This window comes from Barbus barbus (genome assembly GCF_936440315.1).
Source record: "Barbus barbus genome assembly, chromosome: 29".
NCBI lineage: Eukaryota > Metazoa > Chordata > Actinopteri > Cypriniformes > Cyprinidae > Barbus > Barbus barbus.
In genome coordinates, this window is record NC_136757.1 from 11843273 (window position 1) to 11870010 (window position 26738).

At 40.3% G+C, this 26738-nt stretch overlaps 1 protein-coding gene across 1 annotated transcript in view; it reads right to left on the bottom strand.

Moving 5' to 3' along the window:
* The window catches only part of LOC306849196 (nuclear receptor corepressor 2-like), a 122528-nt gene that overhangs the window by 12607 nt on the left and 83183 nt on the right, over window positions 1–26738 (bottom strand). The window contains 17 exon segments of the mRNA XM_079384061.1: window positions 64–138; window positions 242–364; window positions 449–596; window positions 2014–2117; window positions 2236–2403; window positions 2406–2517; window positions 2672–2784; window positions 3864–4025; window positions 4342–4389; window positions 6894–7134; window positions 8451–8556; window positions 9000–9417; window positions 11522–11660; window positions 11751–11893; window positions 18697–18759; window positions 22125–22282; window positions 23853–23980. Coding sequence (XP_079240187.1) covers window positions 64–138; window positions 242–364; window positions 449–596; window positions 2014–2117; window positions 2236–2403; window positions 2406–2517; window positions 2672–2784; window positions 3864–4025; window positions 4342–4389; window positions 6894–7134; window positions 8451–8556; window positions 9000–9417; window positions 11522–11660; window positions 11751–11893; window positions 18697–18759; window positions 22125–22282; window positions 23853–23980 — 2449 coding nt within the window.

Consider the following 26738-nt stretch of genomic DNA (forward strand, 5'->3'; position numbering starts at 1 on the left):
CAGAAAATGAGAGCAAGAGCTAAAGGTGATCAGTTGAGGTTGAGTTTCTGAGATCATGCTGACCTTGGGATATAGAGCCACGCATGTGGTGTAGATGAGGACTATCACGCTCGTGAGGCATTGCTCGACTGATCAAGCCTGCAAAAGAGAGAAACGGCAGGTGAAGGAACGTTAACTGAAAAAGGATAAACAGTGGAACTCTGTTGTCCATGCTTGTTAAATAAGGGCGTCTTATCCTCACCTTCAGCGGCAGATAGTGAGTCTCTGATGGGTGGCACACGAGAAATGCCAACCTCCATCATGTCATAGGTCCTCTTCAGCCCAGCCATGTCTCCACGGCCCTCTTCCTTAGAATTTGGACCCCCTGTGTGTTCAAACACAAACAATATTCAGAGACAACTTCTCCCTTTATTATGTTTTGAGCATTTGCATGTTTGTGTACACCTACGGTCAAAGGAAAGGATGTGTCCACTGATGCCCTCGTAGACAACGTGCCCCTTAGAAGGAGTGTCATCTCTGCTTCTCTCTCTGTTGGGGCTGTCTTCAGTGATCAGACGGGTTATTGTGCCCTTATACAAGACATCTGCAGGAGTGCCCTGAAAGAAATGATAGGAAAGGCCTGAAACAGAATGATAATTCTTTTCTTCCTGTTTGTGACGTATATCCAAGTGATACTTTGTTTAATGGAAAAAATAAATGTAGGATGTAACTTTATTTTGAATGGATTGTTACTGTTTGCTGATTGCTGTGAGTAGACATCAAAGAAGAGATGTCATTTTGAAGGGGGAGAGGACGTTAATGCTTTGAATGAAAGATTACAAGACTACATGAATTTAAAAATAATAATGATGTGCATGGATAAATCATATATAATACACAGTGTCAAAATTACTTTAATGCACACAAGAAAAAAACAAAAAACAATCAGCAGAAAAACTGCTTCAGAATAAGAGAAAGTCATCAAAATATGAAATAATTTACTTTAGTATAACATGCAAAAATAAAATGTGAACTATAAAATGAGGCAAATTTACAAAGATAATAACTGGTCAATTCTGATTTGATATGTCTTTAAAGGTAATGCTTGTAATAAGTAAAAAATACTTTTTCCAATTATAGTGTGTAAAGGCAACTATGAGTAAAAGATGTAAAACAAAACAAAAAATGTAATGCCGCACAAAAAAAAAAAAAAAACCTTTGTAATTTTGGTTAGCCTACAATGTACATCAAGGAGGGTAAGACTTCCTGGGGCCTGACCTGGTTTGACCCTTGTGTTGTGAGAAAAGAGGAAGTAAGTACTTTGTGTCACTGGTATTTCATAATTATATTTTAAGTTTACAGTAATGATCATGTTGATTGTGCTACAAAAAAGCCAGACAACAGTTCAAACTGTTGCAAGAAATCGCAGCAGGACAAAATAATTTTTAAAAGTTTGATCTTTAAATGGCACACTGGATAATGTTTCAGCATTACATAACACCGTATGTCGTACAGCTGCATATAACCATATCTCAGGTGAACTCTTACCTCAGGTGAACAATGATCTCCCAATAAATCTGCCACACACTTAAACACAGAGCTCATCTCTGGTCTGATTTAATGCTTACCCTAACCTATTCTGATTTGCTTGAGCATGTAATGTGTCACAGTAGGTCAGTTGGCATACTGAGTGTGTGCTTGAGTGATCGGTAACATCAGACTGCGTAGGCGTATAAACACATTAATAAAAGGAGAGAATAGGTTTGGACACTGTGTCTCTGTTGCTATGGCAACTGATTACCAGTTATGTCATAATGAGATGTGATATGGCTGTGACACAAACTGCCCGTTCCAATGCGCTTTTTGAAGGGGCTTTTATATGAGCTGACTGCTCACTGTAATGTGAGGACTTCAAGAATGAGAACATCACGTAACAGAAAAATGCACTGACACAGTTGTAACCACAAATATGAACCAAGTTCACTGTGCATTTTCCATTTTTAAATGTGTGCTGGGCAGACAGAAGCTTCTTACCTGAGTGATTGAACCTCCTCGATATGATATGGTAGGATCTTGGTGCACACGTGTGCCAGGGATGCCCTTTGTGATGCTGCCACCCTGAACAGCTGGCATGGGGCCTGTGAGAGTGAGTTAACATTTTCAATCTCTTAATGATATGAGCCTTATTTCTGCATTTTAATCTCTTTGAATTAAAACTGAATTGAGATGAGGGATAATGATTTGTCCCAAACTCACCCCGTGACGTAGCGCTGTCCTGTGAGGAGAGATTCTCAGTCTGAGAGGAGGCGGCCCCGCGTGGAGACAACTGCTCCTGTTTAACCACTGGAAACCCACCTGAGGAGACAGAAAGAGATGTTGGATATGGAAAATGGACAGTTGACGTGTGATCTCTCACAATCACGACTCAAACTCACCCATTTTCCTCTGGTCCATCCATGAGAGAGCCAGGGATCCTGGTGCTGGGATTTTCCCATGGTCAGAGCCATGAGAAGGGTTGTGCAATTGCACCGGAGTACCCTGCAATACAAAACATGTACACCAGTGTAATTATGCATGTTAGCATTAACAAGCCATTAAAACTCTCTGAATGTATTATACATAATATGATAGGTCCTAGTTATATGACTTTTAAAGAACATTGGTACTGTGAGAGATTATGTGCTGCTTTTACCTGCGTGATGGAACCACCAGGTTTGGCAGAGGAGATGAGAGGAGGGGGTTCTGGGATGTGGAGAGGCCGCACTGCAGCCATTCTCTCCTGTGGCTGTAGAGTGGGAGCCAATGCTGAAAGAGGGAAATAAATAAAAAAATACATACAATCTCAATAATATAAATAACAAAGATTACATTATTGATGGTATTATTTACACTACTGGACAAAAGTTGGGAATAATTAAGATTAGATTTTTTTTATGCTCAACAAGCCTGCATTTATTTGATCAAAAATACAGTAAAACAGTAATAGTGAGAAATATCACAGTTTAAATGTTTAAAACTGTTTTCTTTTATACCAATCTAATATGCTGATTTGGTGCTAAATTACTGGTGCTAAATTAGTAAAATGGTTCTTATAACTGTCAATGTTGAAAACAATTTTTGCTGCTTTATATTTTTGCATAAGATGTGATTTTGTTCTAGAATAGAAAGTTCAAAAGAACAAAATAAATCTTCTGCAACTAAATAAACATCTTAACTGAAAAATACTGAAAAGTATTTTTGTTGTTGTTGTTCTTTTTTTCCTTTAGTTTTGTAACTGCTCCAAACTTTTACATGGTAATGTATTATGGTTTGATGAAGACTGGAGTAATGGCTCCTGTAAATTCAACTTTGCACTAATGTTGGGTGATATGCTCCATAGCCATATCGTCCTGCCATTCACCTGTGAGATCACCAAAACACAATATTATCTTGCTAATTTATTAAATTATTTACTTAGATTAATAGCCGGAGAGTGAACCAACTCCAGGGTATGGCTAAAAGTAACCTAATGTAATCTATTAACTACACATCTTATCTTTTTAGTCAATCTCTTATACTAACATCGCACGTAAATCTGCACTTTGTTGATAATGATGAGAGTATTCGCGACAGAGCAGAATTCAGACAGCGAGTGCACACTGAACAACAAAACTCTGGTGTTTCAGCGATGACTAATCTGAACGCCTCGGATTGACGATTGTATTCTTAAACTCAACGGAATCGTGTGAGATTGGTTATAACGCGCAATTATTAAACATATAAACACATTTTGTATTTTTAGCTAATGTTATTACTTTGTGTGTATGTGTGTGTATATACACACATAATATTTTAGGATAACTATTATTATTATTGACCTAATTAACAGGGCTATGTTGTCTTACAGGGATTGTAGAGTAGCAGCTGTTCATGGCTGAGTTTGGCCATGTCTCTGGGAGAGAGCTGGTACGGTGACATCACTGGCCGGCCAAGACCTACAGCCCGAACGTCATCAGCACCGGGAATCTTTTTACCATCCGGAAGAGGAGAGAATGCCCGAGATTTATCTGCACACATGGAAAAAAACAAACATAAAATGGTGACTGTCAAAGAGATAATTACTGGATAGCATTTTATGACACTCTTTTTTTACCGAAGGTGAAAATGTCAAAGCTCAAATCATCACAACCCCCTGCATCAAAAGCAGCAATCTCCAGTGTGAAAACACACAGACAACAGTTATTCAGACTCAAGCTCATCAACACACTGTAAGCTGGAATCTGCGAGCTTAGCGGCATGCAAACACATTCACACTCCCAGAAATCAACACGCTTGATTAGAGTCTGCTCCAACAGTCAGTATGCGTGTGGTGTGTAAACCTACGTAATCCATGTAGCAGAGCCTGAAGCCATCTCTCGTTCCCCTCCAGCTCTGCAGGGACAGACACACTGCAGCTCATCACATGGCCATGACCCAAGACTCTCTTTCTCTCTCCAACTACTCGAAAGGAGCAGTTTTGTGACTTAACTTAATTCTGAGTGCCCAAATTAAATATCACCATAATCTATTTTTAATAAAGTGAAATTTCCGTTGAGGACTCCTCCCATAAATAACATGTAATAAAACCGAGAGTATATGATAATCATGTTATGGTCGATAATCATAAAATAAATAAATAAAAACTACACCAGTTTGTCTGCACGTTTAAAGGGATAGACTGAAATATAGAATATACAGAAAACGAGAGCTTAAGTAAAGGATAATGCACAGTCAGTCTAAAATTACTGCCAAAATGACCTGCTGACTGTTTATTGTCCCATTTATTATGCTAATCCCCAAATAAAAATAAAAAAATAGAACATGAAATATTGATTTGGGTTGAAATTGTTTTACTTTGAAAGAGGAAAGAGGCCACGGAGTCGTGCAAGAGATATACAGACTAGCACAGCCATGTAGGAAATTAACTGCCAGGGGCAACAAGTCAATTATACACTTTAGTGATCATTATACAAAACACATTTGCTGGCAGAATTCTGAAACTGGCCTTTCAGAATCAAGCTTGCCAAAGAGCAGTCTAATAAATATAAAATCATGTCTGATGGACATTACACAAAATAAGAATCACTTATCTCAGCTCATACCAATATGGTCACTAATCACCTAATGTGTGTTCAGAGAGTAAAGACTGGCAAGGTTATTACAGTTTTGAACCTTTTAAAGGTTCAAAACAAATAAAAGACTTTATTTTTTGCTGTATTTTGGTTTTCAATTTCAGTATAGTTTAATTTGGTTTTAATATTGAATAAACTCAAGATTTTACTTTTTCTGTGTTTATGTGGATCACGGCAAAATTTCAGCACTATTTTGCAGGCACATAGATTAATCTATGGTCCATAGTGTGCTAGTGATGTATGAAGCACAGCTCACACTTTCAAACCAAGCAGCTTTCTTATGGTCACCTTGGAGAACCTGTGAGACCAACTTGAACCCTTGAATCTGTATGAGAACATTTTTCACCCTAATGTGAAATTCATGATCATTTGAAATGATTTTGCCACTGAAAATTTGCCAAACAACAGTAAATATGATGCATCCTTTGCCTGTAAAGCCTGTCACCACTAGGGGTGGAAAGGTACACAGATGTCACGGATCGGTACGTACCTCGGTTTGGGGGTCACGGTTCGATACGATTTCGGTACAACAGGAAAAAAATAAAAATAAATAAAAATCTACTATGCTTGGTTTCTTTTCATTTATTTTGAACGGACAGTAGTACAAATTACAATTTTTTCCACCTAGATGTGAAAATACTAAATATTATTACATTATGTTAATATATTAATATATATATATATATATAAATAAAATCTGCAGTACATATATACATACAAGAAATAAATTCTTGAAATATATTTGATTTAGTTTACAGATACACAAGGGGAAAAACAGTTTCAGTTAATTTTTGTGCTGGTATAAGGAAACAGTTGAAGTGATCGCACTGGTGTGCACACACACACATACACATACACACACACACACACACAAAACATCCGTTCCAGCATTGCTAACTTGACAGCGCAGTTGGTACTTCATCAAAATAAAATACAGTGAACCAAACATCAGCGCGTGCGCCTCTGTGTCACCATTGGAACGCGACTGAAGTACAAAGCCTATAATTTACATAAACAATAGTTTAGTATTCAGATACGTTACATCGCAAATATGGAAATATTATGGAATATTTGGATTTGTGCCGAACGAGAGAGGTAGGATACACGAGCACAAAGCTCCATTTCGCAAACAGTTCAGTGCGCAAGCCTTTAAAGTATACTCCTTTGTGAGAGACGCATTCAGAATCAGCACATGGTCACTGTCTAGTGGGCTTTGTTTTCAAGTGCGCAACTCATGGCATTCGCGGTTCTTTTCCTGGTGGTTATTAAACAGCGTTGCATTACTGTGGGCGCCCCCTTCTGGATTGGGGGTGAATTGCCTGTATTTGTTGTAAGGCCTCATGCACCGAACCGAGATGTCCGTACTGTGACGGTTCGGTACGAATACATGTATCGTTCCACCCCTAGTCACCACACGTCAGGCTGTTACTAAAACAGCATCAAATTTTATAATTGCACATGTCAAGTAACAAAATTGGTTCACTAGCTGTCCATCTAGGTGGTCGGGTCTTGGCTAAATATACACTGCCCTTTTTTACTATATTTACAACCAACACTCTTCACTGCACTCAAAAAGGCAACAACCCTACTGCTCACTCCACATGTGTACAAACACACACATCAGAACTTGCTTCATTGGTGTAGTAGACACAACCGAGGAAAACAATGGTGGTTGAGAAAGCTGGAGAGGAAAACAAACTGAAAGAATAGATGAAAAGATAAGGAGCAGAGGGACAAGGAACAGAGGGATAAGGACCAGCTTACCTTCTCTCTCTCTGTCAGAGACACCAGGGCTGCGAGTCCTGACCCGTGGGCTGCTTGAGTCTCCGCCCCCTGTGTTATGCTGAGATTTGGTTGGCTGTGGTTGTTGCTGTTTGGCCTCCTGGGAAGATTCATGTGCCATGGTAATCTGCTGCTGGTACAATGCAAGAGCATGGGGCATAGCCTGCTGCTTCCCCAGCAGCCCGGGCCGGTTATCGCGTCCTGCTACCAACACCTCTGGCATCTACAAGCAGAGGCACAATTTTTTTATTTTTTTTATTTTGGGCCAATATCGCACACCCCTTGCGGTCATATTATAAATCATATTACATCTATCTATCTTGATATTTTCTACTAACAATAATTTAGACAATATTGTGCTTAGTGTTTTTTGCGCTGGTACTTTGGCTGGTTTTTGGCCTGTATATACAACAGGCTACATTCTGTGTGGCAGTTAGTTCACAGCAGTGACAACAATCACATTTAAGAGGGCAATCGTTTTTTTTTTCCAGGATTTTTTTACCTTTATAAGAGCAATATTTTCCTAACTTATTAGATGTATGCATCATCTATGGAGCTAAAAACACCAACTGGTGGCAGCAAGTGACTGTCTTAATGAGTGAGTCATTGAGTCATTCATTAAACAGATTTGTTGAAATGGCAGATTAATTCAGGAATGACGCAAGAGACTGTCTTCATGAATGGGTCACTGAATCATTAACTCACCCGATTTAAAAAAAGCAGAATTGTTGAGTAATGAAACAATGTTGTATATGGCTATTTTCTTTGTGGAAAAACAGACAATATTCTAAACATAACTTGCAATCTTAACTTTGTTGTTTACTGATTGGTATAAAATCAGTAAACTGTATAAAAATCAATATCAAGTTTGAAACCATGCTGATATTTGGGGAAAAACAGCACTCTGGCTGGTGTGATATTGCTTAACTATATATACACCACAAAAGCTCAAATGGGTATTTTAACTACATTATACTAGGCTACATCACAGACATGTTTTGAGTGAGGAACATACTTGATAATGTCAGCTCACACATCAAAACAACAAATTCGATGTTATCACAGAAAATAAATATTGCTCACCCCTAATGACCACCCACATCCACATCATTGTCTTTAAATAGGGTGGTGTTCACAAAAGGTTAATCAATAATATCAGAGGTCATTTACATACAGTCGAACAGCAACAAAAACAACCTGTTTGAGTCATTTAAAACAATTACGCCTGTTTTGTTGAGATTAACACCATGCAAGCGCCTTTTAAAACAGCGCACATCAGTTTCCACACCTCTCCTCTTGCCAGAGCTCTGACGTTCTGGCTGTTAGCTCATCATGAGTGTCTGAATAGCTAAGAGCAGAGGTGGAAAACTAGCATCTCATGCGAATAAAAACAGCTTTAGTAACCATGGGAACATGGAGAGATGATGCTAATCTGTGTAATCTGGCCAGATATGCCAGTTGTTAACATGAAAACCTCATGAATTTCAAACCACAAGTGACTGAAAACAAAAACGAATGTCAGTTTGGGTAGGTACTTACTATGGGAGGTATAGCGGCTGCTCTCTGCTTGAGCAGTTTGAGGTCCAGTGGTTTCTGAACTGGAGAAGCGATCACTCCATCATGGGTGAAATTCAACAAACTCGGCCTAGCAGACGTCATTGTGTTGAGAGTGAGAAGAGCAGAGAAGAGTTATTGCTTAATATGGTCAGAGCCTCATTCTCTCTTATTGACTGTCTTTGTAAACAGCCAATTAATGCCACAAAACCACAAACACACACACTTAATCATCATCGCAACACATAAACAAATATAGACTTTCCACATGCAGTCTTATGGAAATGTAAAATGCAAAATACACAAAAGACAGCCAGACAGACACACAAACTTCTCGCTCTGTTATGTTTGGCAAGCTCACAGGCTAATGTTTCCCCTGACTCAGCCAACATATACAGTGTTTGCTGTCATGGAAAAAATAGAGTCCTACAGGACAAATCAACAATCCCAGCCTCCTAAACCACAAAACACATCAGACCCCACCCAAGCAACCAATCAGCCCTCACTCTCATACACATGCATGCACACTCTCACCTGTTCTTCTCTGAGCTTTCCGTCTCTTCCACCTCATCGGCGCTGCATGTGGCGCTGGAGTCGCTGTCTTGAGCTCCGCTCTTTCCTCCATGCTCTTTCTTTTTGACCTCTTTCTTGCCCTCCTCCACCTCCAGGGTAGGAGGCTTCTTATCTTCTCCTGCTGCCTCTTTACCATACTCCCCCGGTTCGGTCTTTACCTCCAGCTTCACTCCTCCCTGTTCTACTTCTCCTTTCTCCACTTTTGGCTTTTCATCCGGCCCCATCTCTGTAGCTGCCACGTCCTTGTCCGTGGAGGATGAGGAGGAAGTGGCGTTGGGTGAAGTTTTGGGCCGAGCCGAGCCCTCTTCTTTGACCTTGCTGTCATCTGAGGAACGTGGGGAAGGGAGGCTCTCGGTGTCTGAGCTGTTATTGGCTCCACCTGAAGAAAAAAAGAACATCGTAAAATGGCAGGACATGAATATCAGCTGATCTGTGTGGTTTGATTGGTAAGGCGTTTGTTTTGGGCACTTCATTTTTCAATTTGGGGCCCTTGAAAATTCTATGATTTGTTTGATCCATGTTAAAACATTTCTTCCATGTTCTAGAATATAGATCTGATTATGGACATGGTAACTTATATTTTGGTACAGTACACTACTGTTCAAGAATTTGGGGGTGGTAAGCTTCTTTTAATGTTTTTGAAAGAAGTTTCTTATGCTCACCAAGGGTGCATTAATTTGTGAAAAAAATACAGATTATATATTGATTATAATACAGATTAAAATATTGTTTAACCCAGTGATGGCAAAGTTGAGTTTTCAGCAGCATCCGGTCTTCAGTGTCACATGATCCTTCAGAAATCAATTATAATATGATTTTCTGCTCATGAAATGTTTCTTATTATCAATGCACACTATAAACAAGCGTGTTAATTAATATTTTTGTGGAAACCATAATGCATTTAAGTATTCTTCGATTATTAGAAAGTTTGTAAGAACAGCATTTGAAATAGATTTTTTGCAACATTATAAATGTCTTGCACTCACTTTTGATCAATTTAAAACACAACCTTTCAGAATAAAATATCTTTCAAAAAACATACTGATCTCAAACTTTTGAACAGTCATGTATGTGATGGTGATATATAGTAAATTGTGTTTGATTATGATCAAACATTTGGCTAGCTAGCTGTCAATGAAATTGAAAAAAAAAGCAATTGTTTTTTAAATAATTTTCTGACCGCTGTATCGACTTCTATACATGCTCTTCTCACTTTGTTCCAAACAACCATTTTTAGAAACGCTTGTCCTCTTAAATAATTAGTGGAATGCACAGCAGTATTGAAACAGTGATTAAAAAAGAAGAAGAAGAGAAAAATGATAAATTACACTTATAAGAACCAAAGACCACTTTCAATAACAATATGATTTTTAGGCAAATGAAAGGACTAAGGATTCACCTAATTTATTTAATAAATTATGAAGAGGAAGTTAAAACCCCAAAATGGTGAAATTCTGACAAATGTAACATCTGACAAATTCTTCACTCTTAAAAAAAAGTTGAAAAAAGCCATTAAACCGATACAACAAACAGCAAAAGCTAATGTAGCCTATCCTTTAAAATTGAACGATTGCTTTGAAAAACAATTTCAAAACGGTTTAAATTTTAAAATCATACAGGGGCACAGAAAAGCTCCTCAACGAAGAATCACTCTTTTCTAAACCTAACATGTCCTTTGTCAAATCAAAAAGTAAACGTAACTAGTAAATACACAGCAGGGGATTATGATAAACCTCATTTTCCCACTGGCATAACAAACCCCAGCCATTGAGTGTGCTCTCCCAGCTGGATGTAATTACACAATAACCATAACATAATAAGCACTTCCCTTGCTGGCTTTCTTTCACAAGCTTTGACCTGATAAATGTGGCTTTATGAAAGCTTATGAAAGCCATTTATCGGCAAGCCACACCTGATTGCCAAACACACAGCACAAAGCGTTTGTTTCATAGCTGCCTGGCAGACTTGTGGAAGTACGACGTCCACAGCACGACACACACTTTGACACCTAGACAGTTTGATCGCTCTGCTATAACACAACCACTTCACAAAACGCAGCTCGCCTGGAAAAGCAATTCATGCTTGCGCAGAGAGCGTCGCCTCTTTCTGAGAACTTGACAAAAGTAGGTCAGGGTTGTATCACGGGTGAGGTCATAGGTGATTCTAAGCCACGTGTTCCTAATATTCTGAGAAAAGCTCTCTGCCCTTTGATTCGAGCTGCAGTGGGACTTCCTGGCAACCACAAAACCTCACAGGTGTTTGGATTCAGTGTTCATTTTTTCATCGCTACGGCTGATAACATAATTACCAAACTGCTCATTTGTTTCTCAGATCTTAACTTTGAGCTTCATTACTTCCATTACACAATGAGTAAAGTCAATGAGTAATGTGCAACAAATGACTGTTTAAATGGACATTAGACTTTGTGTAATAATTACTGCATGATGTGTGAGTGTGCAAGAATCAAGTGTTTGCGTCCATACCCTCTCCGTCCTCCTGAGCCTCCTCCTCATTGCCGCTGACTCCCGATCCCTCCATCTCCTCTTCCTCTGCAGCAGATGGAGCGCTGGCCTCCTCGTTCTGAAGAGCTTTACCTTTACGTCTGGCCTTACGCTCTTTCTCCTACATCGAACACAAGCACAAAAGCAACAACGTGAAACCAATACTATTGACGATTATAAATAATTCAACCCGCACTCTCTAAGAACTGACCGATTTTATTTTATGCTGTTGCAGAATCTCATCCAGTTTCTGTCTCTTCTTGTAGTTAAAGTAGAAGTTCTTGCACTGGGAGACTGTTTTGGAGCCCACCATCTTGGCGATAGCGGACCAATTTCTGCCATACTGGAGCAGACCTATGAAAGTAAGAGAGGGAACATTCTCACTTTACTAATGTAGAAACAGGAACAGAACTATGAGTGATAGCTTAACTATCGTCATAGTTATTTCAACGCACGAGAGACAGCGTCATCATCTGCATGACGGCAACTAAAATGTCCCTTTATTGATACAGAGAATGGGAAATGATGAGGAGACCACTATAATGGCTGCATTTTTAAATAGATTCAAATAGAAAACAAGCATTTGAAATCAAAGCAAATCAATGCATCCTTGGTCCCAAACTTTTTAACAGTAGTGTATGTGTAGGTCTCTTTTGTTTTTTTTCCTACCTGGTGTCCCACTAAGTCACGTGCACTCAAAATAGGGCAGCACCAAGACTGTTACAGTTTATATAAGATTTATATTACACACTGCCTAACAGACAATGTCTTTCAACACAAACACACAAAATCCCTGTGCGCTGGGTAACGGAAGCCTCGAGCGTTCCCATTTGCCCAGCCTCGCGTCGTCATTAAGAAAAATCGCAATAAAAAGGTCAAAGATCATCTGAAAGACCTTCTGAAGAAGGAAAGTGGGGCAACAACCTGACATGAACTGTTCTCAATCATTTAACACCAAGCTAAGGCTCAGCAGACATCAGCCAAGTCGTTGTGTGCTGCTTAGCTTCACATTAGGAATCTATCTTGTTCAGTCTAAATAGCTGCTTTGAATTATATTGCTAGTGACCACAATAAAGCACTGCTGCCATCCACATCAAAGCTACAAGACAGTCAGTGTAGATTGAGATGGGGAGATAAAATGAAGAGTGTAAGTGCAAAAAAATGCCCTTAGTGACATACAAACAAGCAAAGCAAGAAATCATTTGAAGTCTGATTTGTATGCTTATCCTCACAATCTCTGATCCTTGTTTCGGTCTCTGTTTATTCTTTAAACCTCCAGTTGTTTGTCAGAAACGCACGCACATCCTAATCTATGTAACATGGCAAACACACAGACACCGCAGTGCAAAGGCTGCTTAAATAAAAGCCTGCTTAGCAATGTACACATACACAATTACCCAGAAGTACTTCTATATAAACAGGTCAAAAGTCAAGGAAGCTCCATTCTTGCCCAATCCAACAAATGGCAAAGTAGCGGTTAAATCCAGTGAAGGGTCAAACACGGTCCTAAACTTCCTGAAATGCAGGTTTCATTCATCTTCAATTTCAAAACATTGCATTTTGTCCAGTACCTCCAAATGTTAAGAGTACTCCAATAAGACAATGCTGTCCAATCAGCTTTGGTGATTCATGAGCATGTACCAATGCTACATCCAATTGAAATCCTCAGCATTGGCCCACTGTGGATCATCCAATCAGGAAGATGCATAAAGAAAATATGCGGCCCTCTGGTCCACTCTTCCGCTCTTCTCTATTACTCCATCAGTCTTTTCTTCTTCGCTCACATGATTTCCATGGAAATGCACAGCAGAGGCTCTTGGAGCTCCACAACAGCATGAGGAAGAGCAAGAAAGTAGAAGAGAGAAAAAGGGAGTGGTGTTTGCGAGGCAAATTAACTCCCCATTCTTCCTCTGATAGTTGCGCTGTCGTTTCTCTGACTCTCTCTAAACAGAGCAGCCCTTCTCTTTTTCTTCTGCTCCTCTCTCTCTCTCTCTCTTTATCAAACTCACGCGCTTTCTCTCGCCAGCCCTCTCTCTCTTTCTGTCTCAAGGCCACAGTTTTTTTCCACTCCTCTTCACTGGCTGCCGCTTGGCTGGACTTTAACAGCAAAGTGAATCTGAGATGCAGTGACTCCACCTCCCTAATGCCCATCCTCCCTCCCTCCCTCCCTCCACAACCTCATCTGATCTCTTCTATCATTCTCTCTCTTCTGCGCTCTGTAATGCATATTATCTGTGACAAAACACATCTACGCTCAAACACACAAAAACAAGCAGACAATGAGAGCAAGAGATTGTGGCAGAAATAAAGAGAAAGAGAGAGATTTGAGAGGTTTGATGTTGATATCATGAGAAAGCAGAGAGAAAGCAATTCCTCCTAACTGACCTGCTTTTCTTCTTCAATGTGACCTCTACACACAGTCCTTAACAACAGTGTGAGAGAGGGAGAAACAGGGAGGCTTGCCAAATCCTCTAATTCGTGCCAACCCACAATTCAGCCACTTCCTTTATCTCTGCACTCCAACAACTGAATCTAACCACTCACTCAATGTTACAGAAAGAAAGAAACTGAAAGACAGGGAGACAGAAAGAAAAAAAGACAGCTAGAAAAACAGAAAAAGACTAATTCAAAAAGAAAAACTGAAGGAAAGAGAAATAAAAAGAAAATGACAAATAAAAACAGATCGATAAAAAGATATCTAGCAGAAGACAGAGACAGAAATAAAAGAAAAACAGAAAGACCAAAATGGAGACAAAAACAAAGAGATAGAGAGAATGGAAGACAAAGACAGAATGAAAGAAAGAGAAATAAAGAAAGAACAAACAACAGAAAAAGATAAAAAGAAAAACAACCTTAAAATAAGACAGAGACAGGAATAAAGACGGAGAGAGAGAGAGAGAGAGAGAGAGAGCGCGATAGAGAACAACACGAGACAGAAAAACAACACGAGAGACAGAAAGAAAAAAGAGTGAGAGACAGAAAGACAGAAAAAAGAAAAAACAACAACATTAATTAAGTTGGAAAAAGAAGGGATGCGTACACTGCAGCTAAATTCGGATGTCACTCCTCTTCAGAGCTGAATCTTGTTTGGTTCACACTGACTTCACTTATTCACAGGAGTGACAACTGAAGCGACTTGCTCATGTTTATTTAAATACAGCTGTTACTCTCAAAACTGCAGTGTGTATCAGAATCAGAATCAGAATCAGAAAGAGCTTTATTGCCAAGTGTGTTTGCACACACAAGGAATTTGTCTTGGTGTTAGGAGCTTCCAGTACAGAAAGTACAAACATAGTGCAGACAACATATAATTAAGGTGATGAACACTAATGAAGAGAATATACAATAATTAAGGATAACAATAGTAATAAAAATAAAAATATACAGAAAAGAGACATGACCATAGACAGAACTGTGAATGTGCATGTGTCCTATGTACAGATGAAGGTTTGATGGGTTATTAACAGATGTACAGTACCGGGGTGTGTTATGTGTTGTTCAGGTGGGATACGGCCTGGGGGAAAAAACTGTTCTTGTGTCTGGCTGTTCTGGTGCTCAGTGATCTGTAGCGCCGGCCAGAGGGCAACAGTACAAAGAGAGAGTGAGCTGGGTGTGAGGGGTCCAGAGTGACTTTCTTAGCCCTTTTCCTCACTCTGGAGGTGTAAAGTTCTTGGAGGCTGGGCAGAGGGGCACCGATAATTCTCTCAGCAGTCCTAACTGTCCGTTGTAGTCTTCTGATGTCTGTTTTGGTAGCTGAACCAAACCAAACAGTTATAGAAGAACATAGGACAGACTCGATGATTGCAGAGTAGAACTGTTTCAGCAGCTCCTGAGGCAGGTTGAACTTCCTTAGCTGGCGGAGGAAATACAGCCTCTGCTGGGCCTTTTTCGCAATAGAGTCAATGTGATTGTCCCACTTCAGGTCCTGAGAGATGGTGGTGCCCAGGAATCTGAATGACTCTACTGAAGTCACAGTGCTGTTCATGATGGTGAGTGGGGGGAGAGCAGGGGGGTTTCTCCTGAAGTCCACTATCATCTCCACAGTTTTGAGCGTGTTCAGCTCCAGGTTGTTAAGACTGCACCAGACAGCCAGCTGCTCAACTTCCTGTCTGTAAGCAGACTCGTCACCGTCCTTGATGAGGCCTATGACTGTAGTGTCGTCCGCAAACTTCAGGAGCTTGACAGAGGGGTCCTTTGATGTGCAGTCATTCGTGTAGAGAGAGAAGAGCAGTGGGGAGAGAACGCAACCCTGAGGGGCGCCAGTGCTGATGGTGAGAGTCCTGGATGTGAGTTTGCCCAGCCTCACTAGCTGCTGCCTGTCTGTCAGGAAGCTGGTGATCCACTGACAGATGGAGGAGGGCACAGAGAGCTGTCTCAGTTTGTCTGAGAGAAGGTCAGGTATGATGGTATTGAAGGCCGAGCTGAAGTCCACAAATAAGATCCTTGCATAATTCCCAGGTTTGTCGAGGTGTTGCAGGATGTAATGCAGTCCCATATTGACAGCGTCATCCACAGACCTGTTTGCTCTATAGGCAAACTGAAGAGGATCCAGCAAGGGTCTAGTGATGTCCTTCAGGTAGGCCAGGACCAGTCTCTCAAGTGACTTCATGACCACAGACGTGAGTGCGACAGGTCTGTAGTCATTAAGTCCAGTGATTTTGGGCTTTTTGGGGACGGGAATGATGGTGGAGCGTTTGAAGCAGCAGGGAACTTCACACAGCTCCAGAGATCTGTTGAAGATTTGTGTAAAGATGGGGGCCAATTGGTCAGCACAGACTTTTAGACAGGCAGGTGAAATACCGTCTGGTCCTGAAGCTTTCCTAGATTTCTGTTTTCTGAAGACCCGGTTCACATCCTCTACACAGACTTTAAACGCAGGTAGAATGGTGGGGGAGGGAGTAAGGGGGGTTGCAGGGGGGGAAGGTGAATGTGTGAAGTGCAGATCAGAGCGGGTGCTGGGTGTCAATCTGGCCTTTTCAAATCTGCAGTAAAACACATTGAGATCGTCAGCCAGTTGTTGATTCTCTGCAGACTGTGGGGGTGGTGACTTGTACATGGTGATGTTCCTCAGACCAGTCCATACCGACGCCGGATGTGGCAGGGAGTATGTGGCAGGGAGTGTTTTTAAGAGCGGTATTTAAACAAAAAATTAGTACAATGTCACACATTTTACCAGCATTTACTAGAGCTAAGAAAATGTTCATATGCACACACATTTTGTGCATAATATCTGCATTATCTGCAGTGCCCGCCTCTAAAGAAAAGCATCTAAAAAGAACACAGGAGGAGAGCTGTGTGCAGTAGCTCTGAGTTAAATGTTACACAGGCCTTTATCCTGCCATCAAGTGACCCCACGGCCACATACACACTCACTTCCCCTCATTTACACAGAGACTTGAACACAAGCGAGGCCACCCTGCCTTTAAAAGGCTGGGCCAGAGTGCATTAGTCACAGAGCAGAGCTGCTCTCTCTCTCTCTCTCTGTGTAGGAATGCAGCAAGACAGCCAGGTGCCATTAACATATATCACTGTTGTCTTCCGCTCCCGCTTTAAAAATGATCACAGATAAATACATTAGCATAGAGAGCTGTAAGCGGATTTAAAAAGCACAGGCGAGGTAACTAGCTGGTGTTAAGAGGGTCATGGGGTGAGGGGTGGCAGTATATTTTGGAACAGAGTAATAGTAAGACAAAGACAAAGCAGGCACACTAAGATTAATAACAGCAGCGTTGGGAAAGATTGCAGTCTAGGCTTGGCTTCGATGGTACACTATTTACCAGACACATCAAAGAAAAAAATACAAGCTGGGGAAAGTATATAAATGAATGTGCATTAAAAAAAAATGTAAATGTATAAATGAAAAAAACAAATGCATAAATAAAGGTTCTTGCAGAATTTAATGAATGAATAGATAAAATAAATAGGGTTCTAGCATCACAATAGTTTATTTAAATGTATACATTAATGAATTAAAGTGTGTGTGTGTGATATTTTAAGTATTTTTTACAACACCTCTCACCCTCAAAATTAAACAGATATCTATGGAGATTACCTTTTTTAAGACTGCATGAGAAATCACTAACTGCTTTCAAGTTACTGAACAGAAAATAGGCATGAAATGTAAAAAAAAAAAAATCATGTGTTAACTTGCTCAGAGTTGTAGTGTACTGTGTTGCAATATTGTGACAACTTCTGAATGAACTATTTTTTCAAATGAATCATCATGCATTAACACCAAATCCCTATTTCAAAAGAGCGCTCTTCAAAATAAATGTGAAGATCTATAAAATCTAAAACATTATGTAAACTGATACTTGTTGGCATGGAGTCAAGGACAAGTTCTTGTGATTGTAAACAACAAACTTGATTAGGCCCAGGGGACTTTATCATTAATGAAATGTTATTAAGTTGCAGATCCTGTGAGTGGTGTGGAGCAGACGGCCTAATGGATCAGATGTGATGTGCCGGTGCCAGAGAGACAGAGAGCTGTTAACAGAGCGACGTGGAAGCAGCTCATCTGAAGTAGGTCAGCAGAGCATCCGTTTAACACACTAACAGTCTACATTACAGACCAAACACTGACACGTACAAGAAAGAAGATTAGACCTTTGCTCTTTACTCAAACTTTCTGTTTTCTGCAATTATAATCCCACATGAAGTTTTGAAGGTCCATTGATGAAGCTCTTGTTATTAAACCATGACTAAATGACACGTCCGAACGTCCAGCTGTCATATAAAAATGCAGCTCCCACATACAGACACATTATTATGTGTATCACTAAGTGCATTTGTGTGAAATGAGGCCAAGGCCACAATGTGTGATCTAGTGCTCATGTAAATGTTTGTGGAGTTGCTAGGCTAAGTGTTACAGGTCTGATCTGACAGAGTTACATCTAGTTAACTGAACACAGGGAAATCCGAACTGTCAACATACAGCAAGACAAACAAAGAGCCCATTATGACCTTTTCTGAAATCATTATTGTGTTTGAAACTATATTTTGATCCAAGCCACCTTAATAATAAAAAAAACACACTTACTAATGTGTTTTGTAAGGTTTTCTAACTTAATTGTGTGCGCGCCAATGGCTCTATACTGTGAGAATATTGTCTATTAAATAAATGCAGTAGTGACAAAACACCAAACATGGGTTCTGACCTTTCTTTGCAGTCTCCATCTCCTCTTCAGTCCAGCGAGAACTTTCATTCATCTCCAGATTTGCTAAAATGTACAGAAAAGAAGAATGTCATGTAATGTGAAATAATACAGAAGTCTCTACAAAGCAATTCAGCGACCATCTTGGTAAACAACCCAGGTTGCTGTTTTCAGTTTACTTTCTACGTGCAGCTTCTATCTACATGAATGGGGAGAGATCAAATTCTCCAAAACGGTTTCAATAAACTATTTCAATAAGCAATTAAATGTGACACATCTGACTGGTATAAAATGATGTTTTTAAAAAAATCATGCAATCAAATCAACCAAACATTAAGTAAAATGCAATAGGAACTCGACTCAAAATAAAGGTTGCGAATTCATATCCATATTTTAAATTACTTAAAACAAAACCAAACTAAAAGCACAAACAGGCAAAGGTAAAAGAAACTCAAGGTGAAGTGACTTATGAAAATGACACAAGCTCTTGTGACATTAGTAAAAGTCCAAGAGCTGCCACAGGCGCTGTTTTAACCCTCATGCTGAAGTATAGGGGATGTTTTTAACTGAAACACAATCAACGAAAGTTCAAGAACACTCTTAGCTAAGCTTGATGAGCTCTAAAAATCATGAAAAAGTGCATTTCAGAAATTGAAATGCCTTCTCATCGTAAAACCAGGGAACACTGTGACACTCGGGGGACAGATGGTTTCTACTCAACCATCAAAGTATTTGTACAGCATTTCATTATTAGGATCATTCTCGTTCTGTTGATATTGCTGTTAACCCTCTGGGGCCCGCCGTATCGCCGGCGATACGAACTCGGTTTTTTTACGATAAGTGCAAAAGACATTAAAAGTACTCTGTTGATTTTGGTCACACAAATAAGTGTTATACATCAATTGAAACTGTTAAGTGTCTACTTTTTTTTGAGTACACTCACGATTACAACAAAACTTTGTGGTTTTGGAAAAAAAAAGAAAACCAACAGGATGCGCTCTCTGTCTTCTCCGTCTCCGCGATATGTTTATAGTAACGGGTCACTAAAATGAAGTGTAACTCAGCGAATACTCAACACAGAAACATGAGAGTTATATCTATAGAAAGCCTAAAGTGTCTGCTTTCAAACAAAGTAAGTGTTATCGAAAACAAATGTTCTGTGATAAAGTAATCAGTATGAAACCGACACGATGTTCAGTCTGTCCAGTCTAACTCATTATTTCTAATGTGATCCCGCCCCCTCGTGTTCACATGTAAATAACCACGTGACGCGCGCGCGCTTGGAGACGCCCAACAACAAACAATCACGAGACTCTGTTGCTGCTCGTTTCTGGAAGGAGACGCGCTGAGTAAAGGCTGGATTCACCTCAGAATAAGTGCAAGAGTTCATACAGAAGATCGATCTGAGTAAGTAATGCTTTTTTGCATTAGTTAGCGTGTTATTGTGACAAACTTGAACGCGTTTAGTTGGGGTTTTCCCAACCGACAACATGATGAATGCTACGCATCTAAGAATGTTTAGAAGAATATTTAATGTTCACAAATAGATTTAATAGCGTGCTAAACAATAACAATTAGTTTCTCAGATATAAAATATCCTTTTTTATGGTACAAAGTACATCCTTTTGTGGTTCACAGCATACATGAGTCTATGGCTGCAGAATCATAACAGCTTCTATAAAACCATACATACTAGGCTGTATGACTACAAAATCATAGTTGTTTTGTCCCAAACTGTAATTCCAGACTACAGTGTTTGAATATGATGGGCACTTCATTGTATTTAAATTTCTTATGGCACGATGATGTAAAACAATAAAAGTAATATGAGAGTACATTGTAACATGATGAATGCTACGAGTCTAAGTATGTTTACAACATGTTTATTATTAATAGTCTTCTCTGTTCAAAAATATATTATAATAGCGTGCTAAACAATAATAAATAGTTTCTCAGATATAAAATATAATTTTTTATAGTACAAAGTACATCCTTTTGTAGTCCACAGCATACTTGAGTCTAGTGCTGCAGAATCATAACAGCTTCTATAAAATCATGCATACTAGGCTATATGACTACACAATCATAGTTGTTTTTTTCCCCAAACTGTTGTTTTCATGCTCTGTATAAAACAATACAAGTAATATGAGAGTACATTGTAACATGATGAATACTACGAGTCTGTTTAGAACATGTTTATTATTAATAGCCTACTCTGTTCAAAAATAGATTTTAATAACGTACTAAACAATAATAATTAGTTTCTCAGATATAAAATGATTTTTTTTGTGTATGATAGTACAAAGCATGCATGAGTCTATGCTCACAAATGTTTTTTTTTTTTGGTTGTTTGTATTTTTTTGGATCAGGTACCTAAACCACAGATGAATCCTGATGACTTTCTTCAAGATGTTTTCCTCTGAGAGCGCTGTACCAACATCAGATGGTCAACTACACTGATATTCTATGGTAAAACAAGATCCTTGGCTACTGATTGTGTTTTTTTCTTCTTGAATCCATGGAAATAAGTAAATATCAGGTATTTGTTTCACTTGTTGAACAGAATCTGTTGCTGGAATAACTCAAAGTCTGTTCACATCTCTGTGGTTAGATCAGTGTGCACAATAATGTGTCTTTGACTTTCATTATGTATGTTTTAATTATACTGTGTTGTAAATAAAATACAAATCATTTAAAAAACCCAATTTTTTCAGTCTCCTCACACTCTCTTACCTGCCTCAGTCACAGTCACACTGATGGGCCATTAGCAGCTTTAGGGGAGGGCCCTTTGTCTCTCAGGTGAGAATCACTTAATATTCAAGGCTATTACCACTCCCTCGCATATACGCTTTAGATCACAAAACATGTCTTTAAAAATTTAAATCAATATATTGTTTTCTGTGAATGAGTAAGCTGAATGATTTTCACATAATTGTGAAGTAAATATTCTATCTTAGAAGACTGATTACTCAAAAGTCTTATTCAGGACGATTTAGTGTGGCTTTTATGGCCTTATTTCAGCTACATTATTTTCCCCAAAACTTACTAACCACGCATAATATTTTTTTTCTAAGAAATGCAGACATGTACATCCATCTTGGTCACATATTATTGTAGCACAGTTTGTGCTGAATACAAAAAAAATTACATGTTGGTCAATAGTATGATTTAAGAAGCTGAAATAAGCACAAATATCAGGGCATGTCAACACATCTCAAGGGCCCCAAAATGACCTCAGACCCCAGAGGGTTAAAATGTCCTCACATTTAGGGAAAACAGAAAAGGCAAGTTATAAAACTACAAGTGGGACAATGTTATACAATAAAAGGTTGTGCATGGTTAATTTGCAGAGCAAAACAAAGAACTCATTTGAACAGATGTGACCTCAGAGACCCACAGAAAAAGTCAATGGTAAGCAAGTGTGTACTAACCCAGCTCACTGCTTAGCGGTGAAGTGTTCTCTTCCTGCTCGTTGGTCATAGAGCGAGTGACTCGTCCTTTCCGGTGACCACGGCTGTTTGCGGTGCGCCGGCCTTTAGCGGTTACAGGAGGCTCTTTCTCCTCCCCATCCTCACCAGAGGTGTCATCTCTGCGAGAACAAAAAAAATATCATTGTCATAGTCAAATCATGCTCTTATCACAAAAAAATTACTCATACATCATGTGTGATTATCAGACAGATAGATATACAGATAGATACAGACAGACACAGAGCGTATCAGTCAATTTCTAAAATCAGAGCATTCTTTTAAGAAAAAACATTTGTAAGACATAATAGAATAACTTTTTCAACTGTTAAGAGATAACACACACAATCCAAAAAAGCCCTACATGAATGTGAACACACTATGCAAATGCTTGCTCACTAGCTAGTGTATTCCCCTTCAGCTGTACAGCACAGTGTCAGGAAGTGGCTGTGGGATGAGCAGACCCTCATTTATCTTACCTGCACATTATCTATCTTGCAGATACAGTACTAAATATAGGAGCAGCAGCTGTGCCCGCAGGTTGAGAGAATCATGGGGGAGAGGTCCGAGAAATGCACAGATTCTTCTTAATGCACTCATTTAATGTATAGCTGGCATGCTGGGGCATATACTGAGGCCTGTGAATTCGGGTCAGCGCTAATGTGCTCTAATCACACCCGGCAGTACTGCTGACTGCACAGGTTTAGTTTAGATTAATACATTGTTACATGTACTTCCCTAGAGTATTTTAATATAGTGTGCACCTGCGAGTGAACTAGTGTTCAGAAACTAACAACTCATTAAATTAGGCTGAAATTATACAGAACCAGCATCTGAGCATAGCCATTGTTCAGTGAAAACCAGAATGCTGTGTTTCTACATGGACCAGTCTATTATGCTGTTGATATTAATCAAATTAGAAAGAGAGAAACCCAGTCTTTTATGTTATTTATAATTTTAAATTTAATTTAAATTAAGTGTGTACATAAACTAAAAATGTTTTATATATTTATTCAAATGTATGCAAATATATTTTAATAATTATTTGTTTATTATTTTATTTACACATTTTTACATTCAGTACATTTAACTTTTTTTGTATTACTGTTTACTTTATTGATTACTTTAACTGTTGAAATGAAATGAAATAAAATAAAATTAGTGGGGAAAAAAAAATCTGGTATTGACAACTAAAATTTTGGCATCATGACCACAGTTCTATCCTATAGTCCAGGGGTGGCGAACTCCGGTCCTGGAGAGCCGCAGCCCTGCAGAGTTCAGCTCCAACCCTAATTAAAACTCACCTGCCTGTAGCTTTCTAGTAACCCTTCAGACCTTGATCAGCTTGTTCAGGTGTGTTTGATTAGGGTTGAAGCAAAACTCTGCAAGGCTGCAGCTCTCCAGGACCGACGTTCGCCACCCCTGCTATAGTCAGTAAAACCCAAACTGCTTAAAAGTGCTCTGAATCGGAGGACTTTAGCACTAGCATTGAGTGGCAAGTCAGCAGAATGCTTTTTCCACCTGCCGGTTACATAACTGTGCCTTTGCTGTTTAAGCTGAATCACAGAGAAAAACAAGCTGTAAGGCCTCAGGTTCAAAGGATTTGATGAGAGAAGTTGCAAGGAAAAAACAGCCGATGGATGGGTGTGAGATGAGAGGGAGAGAAGGCGAGTAAAAGAGAAAGATACTCACTTCATGCCGTCCTCTTTCTCATCTGCCTCTGCTTTGTCCTCCTCACGGTCTACCTCCTTCTCTTTCTCCTTGTCGTCTTTCTCTTCCTGGTTGTTGCGGTTCACCTGTTGCTGTGCCTGTTGGTTATTCTGTGAATGCAGCCAATGAAAAAACAGCAAATTAAAGCATCAAAAGTGTCATTCAAATCTAAAAAATTACTTCCACACAAAAAAAACCCCACATCTCTCCTTTCTGCTAGAATAAATGGACATCCAGTATAAATTGTAAAAAAAATGCACACGCAAACACAAGTTCAAAAAGAGGAATCTCGACACGTCCATACTCCCGTTCTGCCTCAGAGCTTTTCAGTTTGACAGACGGCACCTCGTATAACCTTACGCACACACAGATGAGGATAGTCACAATACAGAACAATTCACTTGAAATTTGAACTACATTTCAGCAAAATTATTCTTCCATGCTAACCAATTGATTCCAAAATAATGTTTTTTTTCTTCTCTGAAAACGGTCAAATTAGACCATGTCAGCTGCCCACATCCCTCATTACAGCGCTGCATGCACACACACTCAGTTATTTATGCACAGTTAAACACATATTAAACACACTTTCTAAGGAGGAAGATGGCGGCGCGATCGATCGCAGCGGCTGCTCCGGGTCCCAAAGACGGTGCTTTTATGTCGTTTAATGTTGTCTGTTCGTCTCCAAATAGTGTCAGTTTACCGCTAACTCTTAAGGAAATCACCCCAGAATTCATCTATGATCGCCAAAGTCTTTTGGATATCAGCAACGCTTACGTACACCAACTCTCGCCGGCGGCTACTGAGAAGCTACGAGGCCTTTGTTTACTGCTGGAGCCGGACCTCGAGACCGCGGCCTCGCCTACTGACGCTACCCGCACAAGGCAGCGTCGCAAGCGGTGTGAGAGAGGACGGAAGCGCGGTAAGCGCGGAGGTATACGAGCTAGGCTAAGAGCTAACCCCTCAAGACCGGCTCTTCCAACACTCATGCTCTCAAACGTCCGCTCTCTGGAAAACAAACTGGACTTAATTCAACTCGGTCGATCTACACAGCATGAGGCAAGGGACTGTTGCGTGTTTGTTTTCACCGAAACATGGCTAAACGACAACATCCCGGACTCCGCCATTCAACTGCACGGGCTATCCCACTTCCGAGCGGACAGAGATTCATCACTGTCTGGTAAGACACGCGGAGGTGGCTTGTGTGTTTATATCAACAAAGACTGGTGTAACAATGCTGCGGTATTATCAAAACACTGTTCATCGCTGGTGGAGTTTATGGTTGTGAAGTGTCGACCGTTCTATCTGCCGCGGGAGTTCACGGCCATTGTTATCGTTGCGGTTTACATCCCCCCGTGTGCAAACGGTAAGGACGCGCTTCGTGAACTGTATAGCGCCATCAGTGAACAACAAACAAAAAACCCCGACGCCTTTTTCATCATAGCCGGTGACTTCAACCACGCAAACTTAAAGACAGTTTTGCCAAAGTTCTACCAACATGTGAACTTTGCAACAAGGGAAAACAACACACTGGACTTTGTTTACACAACAGTAAAGAACGCTTACAAGGCTGAACCCCGCCCCCACCTCGGGTACTCCGACCACATCACTGTTATGCTAATCCCAGCATATAGACCACTTCTCAAACTCTCCAAACCAGTTGAAAAGCAGATCACAGTATGGCCAGACAATGCCACCTCAGCACTGCAGGACTGCTTCCAGGACACAGACTGGAACATGTTTAAAGAGGCAGCCACCTACAACAACCACACAGACCTGAATGAGTACACTGAAACTGTGACTGCTTACATCAAAAAGTGCACTGATGATGTGACAGTCACCAAGACCATCACCACACGTGCAAACCAGAAGCCATGGATGACAGCAGAGGTTCGTGGGCTGCTAAAGACCAGAGATGAAGCATTCAGATCAGGAGATAAAGCAGCCCTCAAAACAGCAAGAGCCAATCTGTCCTGTGGCATCAAAAAAGCAAAACGGTCATATGCCCAAAAAATCAACAACCACTTCACAGACAGCAGAGACACACGGAGCCTGTGGCAAGCCATTCAGACCATCACAGACTACAAGCCCCCGCCACAGGCCTGTGATGAGGACACATCCCTCCCCGATGCACTCAACCACTTTTATTCACGGTTTGAAATGCAGAACGACACACCTGCACAAAAACTGCCCACACCTCCCAACGACCGGGCGCTCTGTCTGTCTCCAGCCGACGTAAGGAAGACCCTATCTAGGATTAACCCACGCAAGGCTGCGGGTCCTGACAACATACCTGGCCGTGTTCTGAGAGACTGTGCTGCACAGCTGACAGATGTCCTAACAGATATCTTCAACACCTCGCTGAGCCAGGCAGTCGTCCCCACGTGTTTCAAATCCACAACAATCATACCGGTACCAAAGAAATCACCTGTGTCCTGTCTCAATGACTACCGTCCCATAGCACTGACTCCAATCATGATGAAGTGCTTTGAGAGGCTAGTCATGCATAACATCAAAACCAGCCTCCCCAACACACTCGACCCGCTCCAGTTTGCATACCGTCCAAACCGCTCTACGGACGATGCAATTTCCTCCACCCTCCACCTGGCTCTTACCCACCTAGAAAATAAAGACTCCTATGTTAGAATGCTGTTCATTGACTTCAGCTCGGCATTCAACACAATAATCCCACAACAGCTCATAAATAAGCTAAACCTGCTGGGCCTTAACAATTCCCTCTGTAACTGGATCCTGGACTTTCTAACTGGAAGACCTCAGTCAGTCCGTGTCGGCAACAACACCTCGAGCACTACAACACTGAGCACAGGTGCTCCACAAGGCTGTGTGCTCAGCCCGCTGCTCTTCACA